The 17,069-nt window shown below is 44.3% G+C and overlaps 1 protein-coding gene across 7 annotated transcripts in view; it reads left to right on the top strand.

Moving 5' to 3' along the window:
- Positions 1-17,069, top strand: part of ADGRB1 (adhesion G protein-coupled receptor B1) — a 292,674-nt gene that overhangs the window by 158,124 nt on the left and 117,481 nt on the right. For all 7 annotated transcript variants that reach the window (XM_065831582.2, XM_065831583.2, XM_065831586.2 and 4 more), the window contains 5 exons: positions 2,015-2,123; positions 3,363-3,506; positions 6,515-6,590; positions 10,527-10,629; positions 12,856-12,899. In XM_065831582.2, coding sequence (XP_065687654.1) covers positions 2,015-2,123; positions 3,363-3,506; positions 6,515-6,590; positions 10,527-10,629; positions 12,856-12,899 — 476 coding nt within the window. The remainder of the gene's footprint in view (positions 1-2,014; positions 2,124-3,362; positions 3,507-6,514; positions 6,591-10,526; positions 10,630-12,855; positions 12,900-17,069) is intronic.

Here is a 17,069-nt window from a genome sequence, read left to right as displayed (position 1 = left end):
ATGACTTTGGAACACAGAAATCTCCATGAACTGGATGACAACAGAGGTTCCAGCAGTCTCTGTCCTTCTCCCTCAAAGCTGCTGGACCAAACTCACGCCCCACATCTCACAAGATTAACCAGTTCCTTTAAAACAAGGTCTTTGGCTCCCTATTTGCTCATTAAAAGTAAATCCAAGTTCATTGCAGTCTCACATCCCAGTGTACTGTGACCCCTCAGGCAGAGATGTTATTCAAGGAAAATAAAATAAAACCAAAGCCAAAACAACCCAAGAAAGTATTGAGAGAAGGGCTATCATGGTTTTGTTTTTGTTTTTTTTTCTTTTTGTGGAGATAATGTTGGCCGTTGTATGATAAAAGCCTGAAAGACAATGTTCAGCATAGCCTGCAGTTAATTTGACCTTGTGATTTCCAATTGTAATAGAATGTAAAAGTAGGCTGTTAAAAATACCTTCCTCACTCACTTCTCTTCCTGTCACAGAATGGTTGGGGTTGGAAGGGACCACTGGAGACCATCTAGTCCAACCCATGTGCTAAGGCAGGTTCGCCTCGAGCAGATGTGCACACATTTTGTTTTGGCTGGATTTTTTTATTTGATCCTGATGCAGTTTTTAGTCTTATCAAGCTTCCTTCAGATAGACCGAGAGATATTCATGGCCACTCCTGTGCTCCTTTGGTCATACCCTCACTTTTCTTCTGCCTCCATCCCATCCCGCTGTCCTACTTGTCCCTAGCGGTCCCGTCAGCTCTGCTCAGCCACCCCAAGAGGTCTGGATTTTCCTGAGGAACTGAAAACACTCTCAAAGTGTTGTTAAAGGAAAAGAAGAGACGTAAGGAGCTGAACTGCTTTTCTTCAGACTCTCGTGGTATTTGCTAAGCCCCTGTAGGCAAACGCGCTTTGAGGAAAAGACAGGTAGTCAGCACAACTCATTTCAGGTGGATTATCTTTTATGAAATCTGTCACTGGAAAACTAGTTATTGTTTAACAGCCTTGTGTTAGCCTGGCAAAATACAGATGAAGAAGAATTATTGTAAATATTTTTGTCACTGGAGAAACACCAGGAAAGAAAAAAGAGACAAAGAAACTCAAAGACACACTGGTCCCAAGAAGAAGCAAAGCAGTTATTTGGAGAGTGAGATCCTGCCAGCAAAACAGGAAAGCACAAAACCAGACTGTGATACTTTTCTGGATGGGTTTATGTGATTTGGTGTCTGAGATTTGACATTAGACCATAGTGGTCCTTCAGTGTGACTGCTTTCAGTGGAATGATAGCAAAATTAACTACGTAGAGATGAAGTTTTGTGGGCTCTCTTACAGTGCAGCCCAAATTATGTTTCTCAGGCAGAGTATCACAATACCTAAGTGTCAGTGAAGTCCAAGCCTTGGGAAAGGCTCTCGGAGTTTGACAAAGGACAAAGCTTCAATACGACAACGTGAACACAACTTCTTTCTCTGGCATGATGTCTCTGGATGTGCAAATGAAAATGCCTTTGACTTGTTGATGGCTAGGTTGGCCCAAATACTTTAGCCAATGGACTTCGAAAGAAAGTGGGTCCACCTTTTTGAAACACCCTGTACATTAAATTGTGGCTGCTAAGAGTCTGTTCTAGCATTTCTTTTCTTACATTAACTGCAGGAGCAGGACAATAATGAACATCAGGTGTCTCTTACCTGGTCCAGATGGAGTTGTTGGTAATGAGGGTAATCCCAGTGAAGGAAAGGGGACGGACACGTTATCTTCTGCTCCAGAGAGTTCCAGATATTTCCCTTTGCTTTGAGATATTGCCCTCCACCTTAAGTTTTATCTGTCTGAATGCCCTATTATTCCTGGACCATTTATTTTTATAGGATTCCTTTTAGGATTTCTCAGTCCTCATTCTTCACAGATCCATAATACTCCATTATATCCAGCATATGCTTCCAGTATACATGTGAGGGTAGAAAGCTTTGCCCTCAAAAAAACTCATGCTGCACTCATTAGTATTTGTGCTATCACGTATTTTATCTCTCTGCAGATAGGGCCAAATGCCAGGGAGTTGTTCAGGCTTGTGGAGGATTTCATTGATGTCATCGGCTTTCGCATGAAAGATTTCCGGGATTCCTACCAAGTGACGGACAATCTGGGTGAGCTGATTTGCACTCCCCATGTTGGGTAGAGATCCCAGCAAGCTGTAATTACTATGCAATATGTGTAGCCTGGGCTGTGGGGAGGGAAAAGGGGGAAAGGCAGCAGGTGGTGGAACATTAAGAGGTTTGGGGAAAGACATGGATGATCATAAATAAAGGGTGGCTTTTCTCCAAATAATTTAGGTCTTCAGCATGGAGAAGAGATGTCCATGGAGAGATCTGAGAGATATCTATAGAACCATGAACGGAGAACAGATGATGAATTGGGCAGAATTGGTTGCTTCCTTTTATTTTTTTTTAACACAAGAGCTTCACAGCAGCCAGTGAAGAGATCAGGCAGCAAACAAACAGCAGGCGGTATTTGATTTATGCTGTATGCACAATCACAGCATGGAACCTCTTGCCAGAGGATGTTTCAGAAGCCAAAAAGTACAGATGGGTTCATGATGGGATTAGGAAAATGCACAAAGGAGAGGTCCATTGGTTGCTGTTAAAGTTAATGGTCTGGATACAGCCACTAGCTGAGGAAGTCCTGCTGATTGTTGGAAGCTGAGAGGACAGACCAAGAGATGTCTTGCTCTGTTCTTTCTCACACTTCTTCTCTAAGCAGCTGCTATGGACCATTCCTGCAGTCAGGATGTTGGAGTAGACCAACCTCTCTTCAGACAGTTATAGTGCAAGCAGGTCCTTTTCAATGAACAGAAGAATAAGCCTTAATAATTAGTTTCATCTTTCTTCGTGCATGAACATTACCTGAAGAAAAAATCATGGAATCATCAAATGGTTTGTGTTGGAAGGGACCTTAGAGATCATCTAGTTCCAGCTCCACTGCCAAAGGGGGCGTCCACTAGTCCACTACACCAGGCTGCCCAAAGCCCAATCCAACCTGGCCTTGAACACTTCAAGGGATGGGGCATCCACAATGCCTCTGGGCAGCCTGTTCCAGCTCCAAAACATCCTAATAGTGAAGAATTTCTTCCTTATAACTAGTCTAAATCACCCCTCTTTCAGTTTAAAGCCATCACCCCTTATTCTATCACCATATGCCCTTGTAAAAAGTCCCTCTCCAGCTTTTTCGTAGATCCTCTTTAGGTCATCAGTCCCACAGCTACCAGGATCCAGCCTCACTTGTTCTGCTATCCGATTTCCCATTATTGCCTCCAATGTGTTTTTTAACACTTTTGAATTCATTTAAGCTGGTTTTGCTTACTGGTTTTCTTTCTTGCTTCCCTCTAGTCCTCGGCATTCACAAACTGCCCGCTAATGCAGCAACTGACATCACCTTCCCCATGAAAGGCTGGAGGGGCATGGTGGACTGGGCCAAGAATTCAGAGGACAAGGTCACTGTCTCCAAAAGCATCCTGTCTTCAGGGCTGACAGGTAGGCGCACAACCAGGGCAGCCCAGAAGAAAATATTTTCTTCATTTCTATGAAAGTTTGCTTCCATTTGGTTGGTCTTCAAATTATCCTTCCAGCTGAGCTGGATTTGCTCACAAAACCTTGGACATCAAAATAGTTTCTGGGTGTAAATAAGGCCTTCAGATTTGGCCTGACCAAGAGTCAAATCTAAACTCCTTCAAAGGTTCAGTGGCAGGTTTTTCGTGTGGATGTGGATATGTATCTTTTTCCCAAATAAGAAGCATATTTAGAAAAGAGCAGGAGTCAGCACAAAATGCCAGGGCAACATATTTAGAAAAGAGCAGGAGTCAACACAAAAAGTCAGGGCAACACATTGATGATTCCTTCTTCCAAGGCTTCTGAACCTGGGAAAAAGTAAAAATACATCTGCTGGGTCACTCTGGTTTTGTGGGTGCTGAGCTGAGTCTTCAATCCTCTGCAGGGCATGTTGGGTGCTGAAATGAGTCTCTCATGCCTTCCTAAATATTCTGGGTTGCCATTAGGGGTAGGGAATGGTAGTTGTTACTGTGGGTACCATGGTTAACCAATACAAAAAAGGCATATGTGTTGGCATTATGATTCTGCTACCTATCGCCATAGCCATGTAGGCAAACAATGTTGTGGATGTCCTCCAAGACTAAATCCAGGCTTGATAGGACCATGTGAGTATACACAACCAGGGGTCGGCACATCAGGCTGAGCAATTGATGGGTCTGGATCTGCTGCATGGAGAAGCTTTGCTAGATCGTGGATTTATGGAAGTTGTGTGATGTTTTCTGCTCTCAGAAGTTAAATGCATGGGCATTTATCACTGAGGTCATTGACTCCACAGTAAGGCGTGCATATGACCTCAGTGTGGAGGCAGGAGTGCTGGGTGCATCAGCCACGCTGGCCTCACTGCCAGATCTGAAAGGAAACCTGAAGGGTTCAGGGGTGCTTTGCTCCAGCATTTGGCCTTTACCTGGATGAGAGTCCCAGGAATCAACACCCTTAAGCTTTTCAGCTTCTGGTAGAGAGCTTTAGCATTTGGCAGGATTGAGCCCTGGGTTTTCAAAGGCAGGACCTTAAGCTGGGCTTGTTGCTGGGACAGCAGGTTTTACTTGTGGATGCTCTTGTTCTGTGTGCAGAACTAGTGGCTTCGAGAAAGCAAGATGCTGACTTCTGCATCAGGCTACACTGTCCTTCCTTGGGACAAAGGCCAGGGACTATGAGTTGTTGCTGTCAGAAAATCTTTGGCCTCTTCTTGTTCTACCAGGGCCTCTTGTCATGGACTTCCCTATTGGGGTTAGAAACAACACAGCATTTATTTCTACCTACAGAGGCCAAGAACAGTCGAGACCCCCCAAGGACAAAAAACCACTGGCAGACGAAGGATGACATCCAGCACCTCTTGTGCTTTGTTGTGTCTTGAAGACAGCATTGTCTTCCTGGGAGAAGACATCAGTCTTCACCTCTCCATGGCTTCCTGAGTACCACCCAGAGCTCTACTGACTCTGCTTTGTTCAGTATCCTGTGCTGGTGGTATCTTTTTGAGGGTTTACTCAGTGATTAACAGTGGACATGTACCTCCGTTAGTTTTGATCCTTACTTTTCTTTGACCACAGGGAATAGGTGCAACTATCCCAAGCAAAGTGATGGAGATAGGCAGCTTGGTGAGACCGAAGCTGGACCCTCCTCACTGCTGGGAGCTGACTTTGCACAGCTGAGTTCAGTGGGCCAGCACTGATTTACATATTAATAGTTGGGTTATGTGACTCTTGGGCTACAGGGTGTACGAATACTGCTGGTGAGTGAACATCACTGAGTCATTACATGACCAAAATGCACTGCTTTTTCAGCTGGGTAACATGCCAAAGGATATATTTTTTGTACACCAAGACTGACAGGAAACTGCATTGTTAAAGATCTGTCCCAAACCAAACGAGACAAGCTTCCACCTTGATTACAACCAAGATTCTTTGCCTTTCTTGGAGGGTGCTGTGATAACCAAACCAACTTAAGGTTTTGCTTACTCACAGTCTCATAGGAGCACAGAGTGCTTCTGTAAATGCCTTATTGCATCCTCTGAGCACAAAAAGGGAAAACTCTCCTTGAAGTCATCAGGATCCTTCTTTGCATAGGGCTTCATGGGAAAAGCCAATAGACTGTGTTGACAAAGAGGAAGACAGACATGCAAAGTTGTGTCTGCCTTGCACTGATGGAGCGGACGCACTGTAAGTTCAACCTCAGTACAAGATATCAGAGAAGTCCCACTTCAGGGTGCTTCCACAGGTCTCCTCAACTCTGCTTTTCACCCAACCACTTGCTTTTTCTCCCCCCGAAAATCCACCACAGAGCTGCCTCTGTTACGCGTGCTTTTTTCCGGGAAAGTTGCTGCTTTTTGCAGCTGGGCATCACAAAACAAAGGAGGAGGAGGAGGTCAAATGACGTGCCCAGGGGTCACACAGACCATTCAGAGGCTCATCTGGGACGATGGCCCCCACAGCCTCCCAAGGCAGTGCATGAGTTGTGGGGTCAGACTGGGCACAGTGGGACATCCCTGCTTCTTGGCTGCCCTTGTCAACTTGAGCACAGCTCTTCTCTCTGATGACTTGATAGTTGCAGACAGGTCCGAACACCTCTGGGTGGATGCAAGAGACCTTTCTGCCCTGTAGATTTGTCCGCTGTGGTGCTGTCGGAGGTATTAGTGGGGTTTCTGAATGGGAGAATGTGAGGCTAGTAATTTGGTATGAGTGAGCTTTGCATGAGGGCAGACACCGGAGGCACCAGGTCACTCCAAGGGGGCTGAGCACTTCCTTGGGACCGGTGGAGACCTGCATGGTGACAGCAGGCACTGCATCCCACCATGGTGATGCTGGCATTGGCTATTCCCCAAATGAGACCCCCTCTATGTGAGGTCTAATCCTGCTCCTGGATGTCCTATGATGACAGTTGACATCCCAATTGTCTCTGTGCTGTTATCCTCTTTCCTTTCTTTTGGTTTCCTGCAGAGACGGACGACTCCTCGGTCTTCGTGGTGGGGACTGTGCTGTACCGGAACGTGGGCAACATCCTCTCCCTCCAGAGGTAAGAGGGGCTGCCTTGGGAGGGCAAGGAGCTGGAAAATCACCAAACTTTCCTACCCATCCTTCTGGCTGCAGAGCCCTGGTCTTCCAGGAAAATAGTAAAGGTCACTGGATGCAAAAAAAAAAAAAATGGACTTTGACTTGGTACTACAAATGTTTTTATCCCCACTGACCAATGCTGTGTGTTCAGGTGGGGCCAGGCTCATGCATTGCAGACATCGCTTGCTGCAAAGGCAGGAAGGTTTTCTCCATCCATGTGCAGCACCGTACACCCCAGATGTGAGGGGAGGCACAGCGTTGTTGCCACTGTCACGTCCCTGCCTGCCACCCTTTGCCCTCCAGAATGGATCCTCACGCTGCCCTCCTCATCACGTGGGATTTTAGGAGGCTTAACAGATGGGGAAAGCTCAGCTGCCCTGATCCTCCCAAGCTACCAGGATGCTGCCAGCTGCACTGAGCCCTTTGAGAGCATCACGGCAGAAAACAGGCTCGGAGAGAAGAGAGAAGGGTAGCAACACGCCTGGCTGCACATGTCCACCATGTTCCCGGCTGCTGCAAACCGCCTTGGGCACTGAAGCTTTTGTGTTCAGCGTGCCCTTTCCTTTTCTTCGCTCCCTTTCTTTCTCGCTACCTTGCTCTTTTTATTTTTCTTTTTTTTTTTTTTTTGTTAGGCTGGTACTGAGGCAGTAAATTAAGCATCCTAAGGCACCTTCTAAATCTGTTCTGCACTGATTAGCTTGAGCCCATTTACCATAAACACCAGGGCATCTCTCCTCACTGATAATCATTTAAATACCTACAGATTTAACACTGGAAATGGCAAAAGAGCTCTGAGTGAGTGCAGAGAGGAATTAGCAAGCCAGCCAACTGTATTCTGTAATATCTTCCATTACAGCACTGGGAATTAGATCAGAAGGGCAATAAACATCATTGGCTCAAATGATCCAGCAGTATTTCAGCTTTCTCTGGCCAAGCAGTGAACGAGCTCTGATAACCAGCAGCTGCAGAAGCCATAGCCTCTGAACAGCTTTCCCACAGGAGATCTGATTTAAGATGTTTCTTAATTAAAGGACAGTCTCTCTTTAAAAGGATGCAGAGTCCTGAATCACCTGTGGAGAGTCAAAAGAAAACAAAAAGAGATAAAAGAATCAGCAGAACAGCGCCTCTTACTTCACCACTGTGCAAATGAACACAGCAAAAGAGAAATATCTTTAAATAACTATGTAGCTGTGTAGCACCTGCCTATGGGGTAAAAATATTTCTGATCACAAAGGAGAGCAGCTATTCCTGGGTACACATGAGCAATAAGTACCCACATCCTGGATTTGACCACACTAATTCAATGTAGTGTGATTTTTTTTTTTTCCCGAAAAGAAAAGAAGAGAAGAGAAGAGAAAAGAAAAGAAAAGAAAAGAAAAGAAAAGAAAAGAAAAGAAAAGAAAAGAAAAGAAAAGAAAAGAGCACTAGCTCTGCTGTTCCTAATTGTCTCAATTTACCTCCCCCAAGCAACAATTCCTTATCTGAGCCACATGTTGCTTTGTTCCCTCGGATCCAGAGAGCCCTGTGGTTCTTGGCAGCGGTGACAATTAAGATGGGATACACATGATGCCTGATTTTTCAAGCCAGGGAGGTGAGCAGCATTTGCTCTCAGCTGAGCATCACTGCAGAAGACACGTGCAGCAGTTGGAGAGTCAATGACCTCGCACCTGATAGCCCCGTGTACCAAACAGCATGTTTACAGCTCTTTGCACACTCTTTATGGCCATGCAAGAGCCCTCTGAGCTTGTCTGATCTCCTGTCCAAGCCAAATCTTGATGTGTTTTGTTTTCTTCCCAGAAGCTGGGTTGCGACATGTTTTTCCGAAGGACGACTCATCTTCTTCCTGAAAGATTCCCCGTGATGCTGAGTCCCTCACCTCCCCAGGCAAGCTGCTCAGATGCTTAATTACCTTCTCTGCTAGGAGACTGTCTCTTATTTTAAAGCTGAATTTGTCTGACTTTCACTTCCAGGCACTGGGCCTTCAGGTGGGCGATTGAGAAATCCCTCACATGCAACAAACTGTCAGACTTGCCTTTCAACAAAAATCCTTTGTCTGGTTTTCTGGCACCTGGATCAATTTTGTGTTTCTCCTTTGCACTCTCTTTTCTACTTCCCCATCTTGAAGTGGAATTGAACCCAACAATACAGTGGCATTCTGACAAGAAGGGGTGCATAGAGAAGATGATGATTTTATCTCCTTGTTCCTGCACAGGATCACTTCTGTCCTTTCTGTCACAGCTCTTTGCACTGAAGTCAATGTCCCCAGGTACATTTTGGGTCACAGCTCCCCCAAAGCAGAGCTTGTATCTCTCCATGCAGACCTTGCACTCTCCAAGCTCGGATGCCTTTCCTGACTCCTGGATGCACTGGAATAACTTCTGGTTGGTCTGTGACTACTTGGTCATTAAGTCATTGGTCCTCAGCCTTCAAAAGGATGTTTCTATGTCACTTGGTTGTTCATGCTAATATTTAACAGTGCTGGGCCAAAGACTGACCCTTACAGACTCAGCTGCTAATGAAGACATGCACTGGTGTTTACCTTTCAGCAGCTCCTGGTTTTAGCTTATCTGTAGCTGCCTCTATTTCAAAGGTTAGAGCTGATATTGGATCCCCCTGGCTTCCTCTTTTACTCTTCCTTTGTAGACTGATATTGTTCTTTATTGTTTTGTTTTTTTTTTTTTTTAATATATATATATATATATATATATATATTTAAAGAAAATGTTAATTTTTTTGTTCTTTACCCTGATAAAACAATGTTGTTCTTCCCTCTGGTGTCAGTGGAACAGTGGCTTTCTGAGCATCCACTTACACATTCCTGGATGATTCCAAGATTTTCTGTTTTGTTTGGTTGGTTAGATGTTTTTTCCAACTTGTTGTCCAGCAAGGGTAAATATTTTCCATGTAATCCTTTTTGTAAAAGGCACAATAAGACCCAGAAAGAAAAGCGAAAGATTCTGCCAATGCCTGTAGATTTGATGAAGATTCAGATGGGGAAGATTACTCTTGCCCACGGGTGTCAGTAGGGCTGATGCTTGGTTATTACTCTACTACCAGTTCCTTCATGTTGAACTAACAGGCAGCATTTTCAAATACCAGCTGAAATTTTTTCTTATTTAAACTTTTCCTTATTTAAACACCCAAGTCTTTTCCTGCTGCAAAAATGCAATGAACCCCTGTGGATTTAGGTGTCTAATGTCCCAGGAAATCCCGATTAAGGGTTTGACTTTTCAAGGAGCAGGAGCACAGGTATGGGAGATACCTCCTCCCTTATTGCCCCTCACAACAGCCAAATCTCCTAGGGCTGACAGATTTATTAGAGTATTTTTCTGGGCATAGACATTTAGATATCCACATGAAAGGTTTGCCCTCCCCCCTCTTTTTTTATCCTCAGAGAATGGAGATACACACCAGTGCCTAAACCGGGCAGGATCATGGGCTGATCCATGGATTTGCTCCTAATGGCCACCATGACCAACACTTATTGCCGTGCAGATTAAGCCAGCCTTTCAGAGGGGAAACAGGGGTTGTTTTTCAAAGGATATTAAATGAGCTCTGTTTCCTCATGTCAGGGACAGAAAATGGGTCCAGGATCATTTTAATACTGGGATAGATACAGCCTTTAAGTCCGAAGGCTTTAGGGGTCTATGTGATTCATAAAATGGTCTGATTTCCTGGAGTAATAAATGTAAAGTATCTACGAGGAGAGATCAAAGGGCAGAGGATGGGGTCCATCAACAGCAAATGTCTTTGATGGTATTTTAAAGTAAAGGGGTCAAGTCCTTTTGCACCGTGTACACCAAACCTTGCACCACCAGTGACCAATACAGTGGGATTCACCCCTCTGCAAAACTCCCTCTGTCCAGTTTAAAGCATCTCTTTCTCCTCTTCATCCCAGGAACAGCACAGTTCTGAACTCCAAAGTCATCTCCGTGACTGTGAAGCCATTTCCTCGGTCTCTCCTCACACCCCTGGAAATTGAATTCTCCCACCTGTACAATGTAAGTCTTTCCTAGCAACCTGCACCGTTCCACACCTGTGTTTGCTTCTGCATAGCAGGAATCATAAAATCATAGAACAGTTGGGGTTGGAATGGAACTTTGAAGGTCATCTTTGAAGAATTGCTGTGGGTTCTATTGGTTTATTTTTCATTAGAAGCTACAGCTGTAGAACTTCAAATACTACATAAACCACCAAAATTACCCCAAAATGATGTAATAATATAATAGAAAATATGCATCCCTAAATTAAAATTTACATATCTTCTTTTCTCTGTGTGCTGATCCATTTTTAAAGATTTGTTATTCTGAGGCTAGAAAATAGACTCCAGTACTCTTGCGGAAGCACACGTTTTATTCTTACTGGCTGATAAATCTGTAGCATTTAATGAGAGAAAAGGAATCCAGTTCCATCACATAAATAAATAATAAAAATAATCTCTTCTTGGGGAAACAGCGAGGTCAGTCAATTTCATTACATTGATCAAAGTGATCACTTCGTCCCTCTTTTTGTCTTATTGAACTATTTTTTGGTCTAACCCTGTTGTGTTGTGAGATAGTTTTGTTAGACCCCAAGATGTCTATGTAACGTGAAAATCAGATTTTTTCAGGGTTCACATTTATAAGGATGTGTCAAAAGCCAGATTTTTTTTTTTAATAATAAATTTAATTCATAATCCATTATAGTCCATCCATAGTCCAACTCCCCTGCAATGAGCAGGGACATCTTCACCCAGCTCAGGTTGCTCAGAGCCCTGTCCATCCTGGCCTGGGATGTCTCCAGGGATGGAGCATCCACCACCTCTCTGGGCCACTTTTACCACTCTCATTGTAAAAAATTTCTTCCACATGTCCAACCTGTATCTCCCCTCCTTTAGTTTAAAACCATCACCCCTTGACCTGTCGCAACAGGCCGTGCTAAAAAGTCTGTCCCCATCTTTCTTATCGGCCCCTTCTAAGTACAGAAAGACCTCAATACTGTCTCCCTGGACCCTTCTTTTCTCCAGGCTGAACACCCAGCTCTCTTAGCCTGTCCTCACAGCAGAGCTGTTACCGCCCTCTGATCATTTTTGTGGTCTTCTCTGGACCCTCTCCAACAGGCCAAATGTATTGATGCAAGGAAGGAAGTGGGTTCGCTTGGTTCCCAAACTCTCTTTGCCAACGCAAGACCTTTCAGTCTCCCTTAACGCAGACTGCAAGGAACTTGTCTGCCACCCTGAGATGGGGCTGGTGTTGATGTCCTGTTGTTGCTCACTACTAAGGATGCACTGTATGGGTCAGCCTTGCAAACTGTGCCTTCTATGTGCTGCTTGTTCAGGCATTGCCAATGCAGGAGAAGGATGAGAGCACTGCTTGCACAGAGAACATGGGCAAACTTGACTCATGTTCACACCACTTCATTGTGGGCATGATCAAGGGAGAGGAACCATCTACTCATTAAAAAGTGGGCTATAACAATGATCTTCCTAGAGAAGGGGAAGGGAGAGGTTTCTTCCATTAATACTTGCAATGTTCTTTGCAGTCCTAAGATACAACTGGAGACATGAATATTACTGTTGTGATCGGTGCTTTAAAATACAGTCAAAGATCCCCTGTGGGTTCCTCTGCTTAACCCTAAACAGATATATGTGATGGATGTTTACATACCCCAAGGTCTGTTCTTGTTGTGAGTTTCAGATGTCCTCCTGAGGCTCTGCAACATGAATATTCGATCCGTCATGTCTTTGCCTTGAATTTTCCTGGAAGGGTTTTCCGAAGTGGTCTAAAACTGCTGCAGCTGGAGTCACTGTTAAACCTCCTTCAGGGGGCTTTAAACACACCTGATGAGGTGCAGAGCTGTGGCTCTTCTGAGTACCGTGTCCCACAAAAGCACATGTTGTATTTGATCCACTTTCCAGAAGGGAGCAGCAAAAGGATTCTGTGTGAGAGAAGGAAAATTAAGAACATCGGTTGAGTCAGGAAAGATGCAGAGTCAAATCCTTCTACAGTGGTGTTGGAGCAGAACAAACAGAGGCTGATTCTACTCTTAACTTTCAAGCCAAGGGTGAAAGAAGTTATTCCAAGTACACAGATCTGTGCCTTCCCATCTAGAGTATCACAAACACACTGTTTTTAGAGGAGTGGAAGTTGTTCTACAGGACCTGAATGTTTCATTCTTCTTGTTCCAAATGTCCCATAAACATCACAGCACTGTTTTGCTTCATATTTCCTTTTCTTCTTTCCTGGCAGGGAACCACCAACCAGACCTGCATCCTGTGGGACAAAACTGTTGGGTGAGTTCTGTAGCTTTCTCTTCACTTTCATGGGCCCATGTTTTTTGGGGGGTGAAATTATAATCTTAACAGTTATGTGTCAGCCTATCTCAGCCTTGGCTCTCTCTACTAGTTTTTTTCTTGCTTCTACATCCATAGCTGGCACAGTCCTTCACTATGGTGGGTAGTGGTTCTTCCTTCACACAGATGCACGCCTGCTCTCTGTGTTTTCTTTTAGTGCCAATTGAACTGGGTCTTATATTTAAGGATCTGCAATTAGATGTTGTCAGTATAGCCCGTGAAGTGTCTTGTGTGCCAGGAGCATCATCTGTCTGTACCAGGAAACATCTCTCAGTGTCCAAGCAAAGATGTTCATGTATGCTTATGTTCACAGGGAGGGGTGCTTGTATTTTCCTGTGATATTTTGGACCTGGCTTATATTTTTGAAAAGTGGCCTCTAATTTTTTGCCTCTAATTTTTCCTGCATGAGGAATACGTGAACTGTGATCCAGGATAGTGAAGTCATTCACAGATTTCCCTAAATTGAGCTTGGCATAGAAACACTAGGCTCTCTTCAGTGCTTACCCCGAATTGTGTGCCATAAGGAAAGTAATGTAAAATCAAGCCCATTGATGCAAATATGACCTGCAGTGATGAAATACGTGTTGTGTCGGTGTGATAGAGTAAAATGATTTCTGCAAGGATTCTTACAATGACTGGTGCTGTCCAGGAGGTGTTGAGTGATGTGGTTGTGGTCAGCAGGAAAAAAGAAGTCCCAACTTACCACAAAGAGTCAGGCTCATAAATCCCATATGGGAACTGGTTGTTAGAGAGTGTACATCTTAGAAAAAAAAAAAAAATACACTCTGAAAGTGTGGTCTTAAATCCTTAGTGAGCTTGACAAGGTTACAAAGTGTTTGATTTAGTGGTGTTTTTACTTCATTGACTTTCGTATCTCAGTTTGAGGACCAACCTGACTTATTTTCTGCTTGCAGTCAATTTCTCTTCTTGAGATCTCGTGCATTTGACATGTACCTCTGCATTTATTATTATTATTTATTATCATTATCTGCAGTATCTGAAAAATCATTCTATTCTTCTCCTTTCATGCTCCATTAAGTAGCATATACACAACTAGGCAGGCAACATATTTGCAGCCAGATTACTGTTCTTGTTGTTCTGTGATTAATTTGGCACATATGAGTGGATCCAAAGCAAGGCTGAAGAACACAGAGGGACACATTTTTTCTGCAGTCACACCTATGTCGGAGCCCAGGGCAGAACTGGTACCTCTGGGTTATAGTGAAAATTGTTCAAGCATTAGAAAACGGCTGGGATGCAGGAGCCCCTTGTGTGCTATGTCAACCCTACATGTAGGTGAACCTTCATGGAATTAGTAAAATGGGATTTTATTATATTATCTATGTGCCGGAGTCTGTAGATCAGCCCAGAGTAGAGGGTTGTGTATAGGTGGGCAAAATCAGGAGGAGACTTGGGTGGGAGCTGGCCTGCTCTGCTAAATCTGTTGTCTCTCCATGCTGGAATGGGATTAAAGCATTTGTATACAAACCCATTTTTGGCACATAAAGGCAGAGACTGAAACCAATGCACCTTCTGGTCTGAACACCATTTCATTGTTCTTGGCTTCCTATGTCCTAGAGAGTTTTATCCAGAAAGATGGAGTTATTGCCCTGCTACACTCAGAGATGAATTTAATAAACTGTAGTCTGAGCAATAAAAGGGCAAAATCCATTTTGCACATGGTTGGATCTGAGGGAAAACGGCAGCATTCAGGCTGGGTACCTATCTGTCAGAGCTGGCACTGAAAGGTGCTTGGTACAAGAAAGATGAAGGGTTGCCCAGCGCTGAACTTGGCTTGAGAGGCTTGAATGTCATTGCTGATCTGGAGGCAAAACAGTGCCCGGTTCAGCATCATCACCTCTGCCTTGTCCTGGGAGGTCTGGCTGCTCTATATATTAATACTTGCTCCCAAGGCCTGGCAGCTTATTCAGCTGCCTGTCATCTCTCTGAGAGCTTGAGGAATGTTTTCAGTCTTTAATACTTGCAATTCCACGGTATCAAAAGATGGGCTCGTTGCTAAGAGTTGGACAATTTCTTGGCACCAATGCCATCGTTCAGTTGTCAAGGATGGCTTCCAAAACCCCCGCAGATTTGTTGCGCAAATGTTGCCACTAAGACTGTTTTTGATGTGTGTTGGGGGGGTGTGTGTGCATGTCTGCAAGTGTTTTCAACCAACATTTGCAATCTCAAGTACTTGAAAAGTCAAAAATGCTGGTGTCAGCAGATTTTGCTAGGGGATGTTCCAAAGCTAGATCCAATCTGGAGCTGCAAAGTTGCTTGTGCAACATTTTAAATCTGGTTTGCTACTACTACCAACTCCTGGGAAAATATAATGAAGGGCATATTATGCAAACCCTATTCTTCAGGCCTGAATGCTCACCTCAAACTTGAACACTGCTCTGGAGATCTCAAAGGGTTTGCATCACAGTTTTGGATGATTGTTTCCTGTTCGAAGCAAGGATTTCTAGGTTACACCCTGGACCTGTTTGTTGCCTTGTTCATGGTAGAGATCATGACTGGTGACTCTGAGATGGGAATACCTGAGGTTCAGCTGCATTTATGCAGGTTCCTCTCTTTGCTCCCACCTTCTCCTTCCTGCCACCCCCCTCTTTAAACTGGAAATATTCCCACTGATCAGTCTGATAAGAGAATTGTGCAAGTGGGTGAATCTCAGGCAATCACATTTCCCAGCTCTGACTAATTTAATGGATTTACAGTTTCATTTCTCTCACTGTTATTCAGCCTGTCCTATTCCCTGTACAACCCAAGCCAGCTTCCCATGGTGTTGCTTGCTCGGAAGACGCTGATGTCTCTTAAGCTTGCTCTTTTGCAGGACCTTCATAATCCTGCTCCAAGGCTGGCTGGCCAGGTGGACCTTCCTTATGTTCACAGTCATCCATATAAGGCTGTGGATCTTGGAGATCCAAACTCCACCTGATTCCAGTGAACCAACCTCTGGATTTAACCTTTTGCAGCCAATGTGACTAATCAGGTACAGAGGCAGGAAACTCAAGGCGATCCTAATCTGAGAGCTTCTGCTTGTTACTGCAGCCACCTGAGCCTTCCATCCCATCCAAAACATGCCACAGCCCTTTACAGACCACTTAAAATCCATGGGCCGTGAAGGGCTGAACCGTAAAATTGCAGTTATAACAGAAAATTGTCATGTGGGCATGTGCTTCTTCCAAGACAGAGTTGTTGAAAGAAGAACCCCTGAGTGTTCGTTCATTTACATTTAGATAGATATTTAAGCTTGTAATATTAATAATGGATTTTTGATTTATTAATCCTGGCCCCTCTGAGTGACTGTTAGATTCGTGGGTGGCACCCCTTCATCTCTTTTCTCTTCTTCTTGCCCCAAACTCCTCATGTCATGAAATAAGAGAAGAGAAGATCAGGGACTAATTTCTGTTGTGTTGGGTGCTGTGAGTATGATTAATGAGTTTAAGCACTGGCTGGGTAAATTAGAAAGCTGAAATTGGAGGGTGATTTGGGATTCTCTGGTTCTCCTCCAAGGATATTCATCTGGACTAATTATTAGCTGCTTAACCCTGCTGAAGTTAAAACCCAGGCAGGATCTGATCTCCTGCTCCCTCTTTCTCCTACTGGGACAGGACGGACAGAGTTGATGGATTAAGTCATCTTATGTGCTTTCATGTTCTTGTGCATCACTAGATTTGTGATTCCTGCCTGTCTTGCACTGGTGCACAGCAGGATTGCCATGTGGCAAGGGAAATGAGGAGATAGTTGCCAAAGTTTGTTGTTACAGGTGATAGCATTTCTTCATGGCTGCAGCGTAAGATGTGGGATTGATTAGTGTTGCAGAGCAGTCGTGCTGTCCCATGGGACTGATGACTTTGTGTATTCAGACCTTCGAAGTTGAGTTTTGGTGTTCTTTCAGTGTGGGATCAGCTCAAATGATGGGGACTGTTGTGAGATGAAAGGGAGCACTCACAAACCATCAAGAATCTGCAGACAGCCTGAGAGAGTTGGGATTGTTCAGCCTGAAGAAGAGAAGCTCCAGAGACACCTTATTGTAGCCTTTCTGTGTTTAAAAGGAGCCTGTAAGAAAGATGGGGCCAGACTTTTTAGCAGGGTCTGTTGTGCTAA

This window comes from Patagioenas fasciata, chromosome 2 (assembly GCF_037038585.1).
Source record: "Patagioenas fasciata isolate bPatFas1 chromosome 2, bPatFas1.hap1, whole genome shotgun sequence".
In the NCBI taxonomy this organism is placed as follows: Eukaryota; Metazoa; Chordata; class Aves; order Columbiformes; family Columbidae; genus Patagioenas; species Patagioenas fasciata.
Note: the sequence above shows the minus strand (reverse complement) of the source record. Positions and strands in the feature narration are given on the sequence as shown.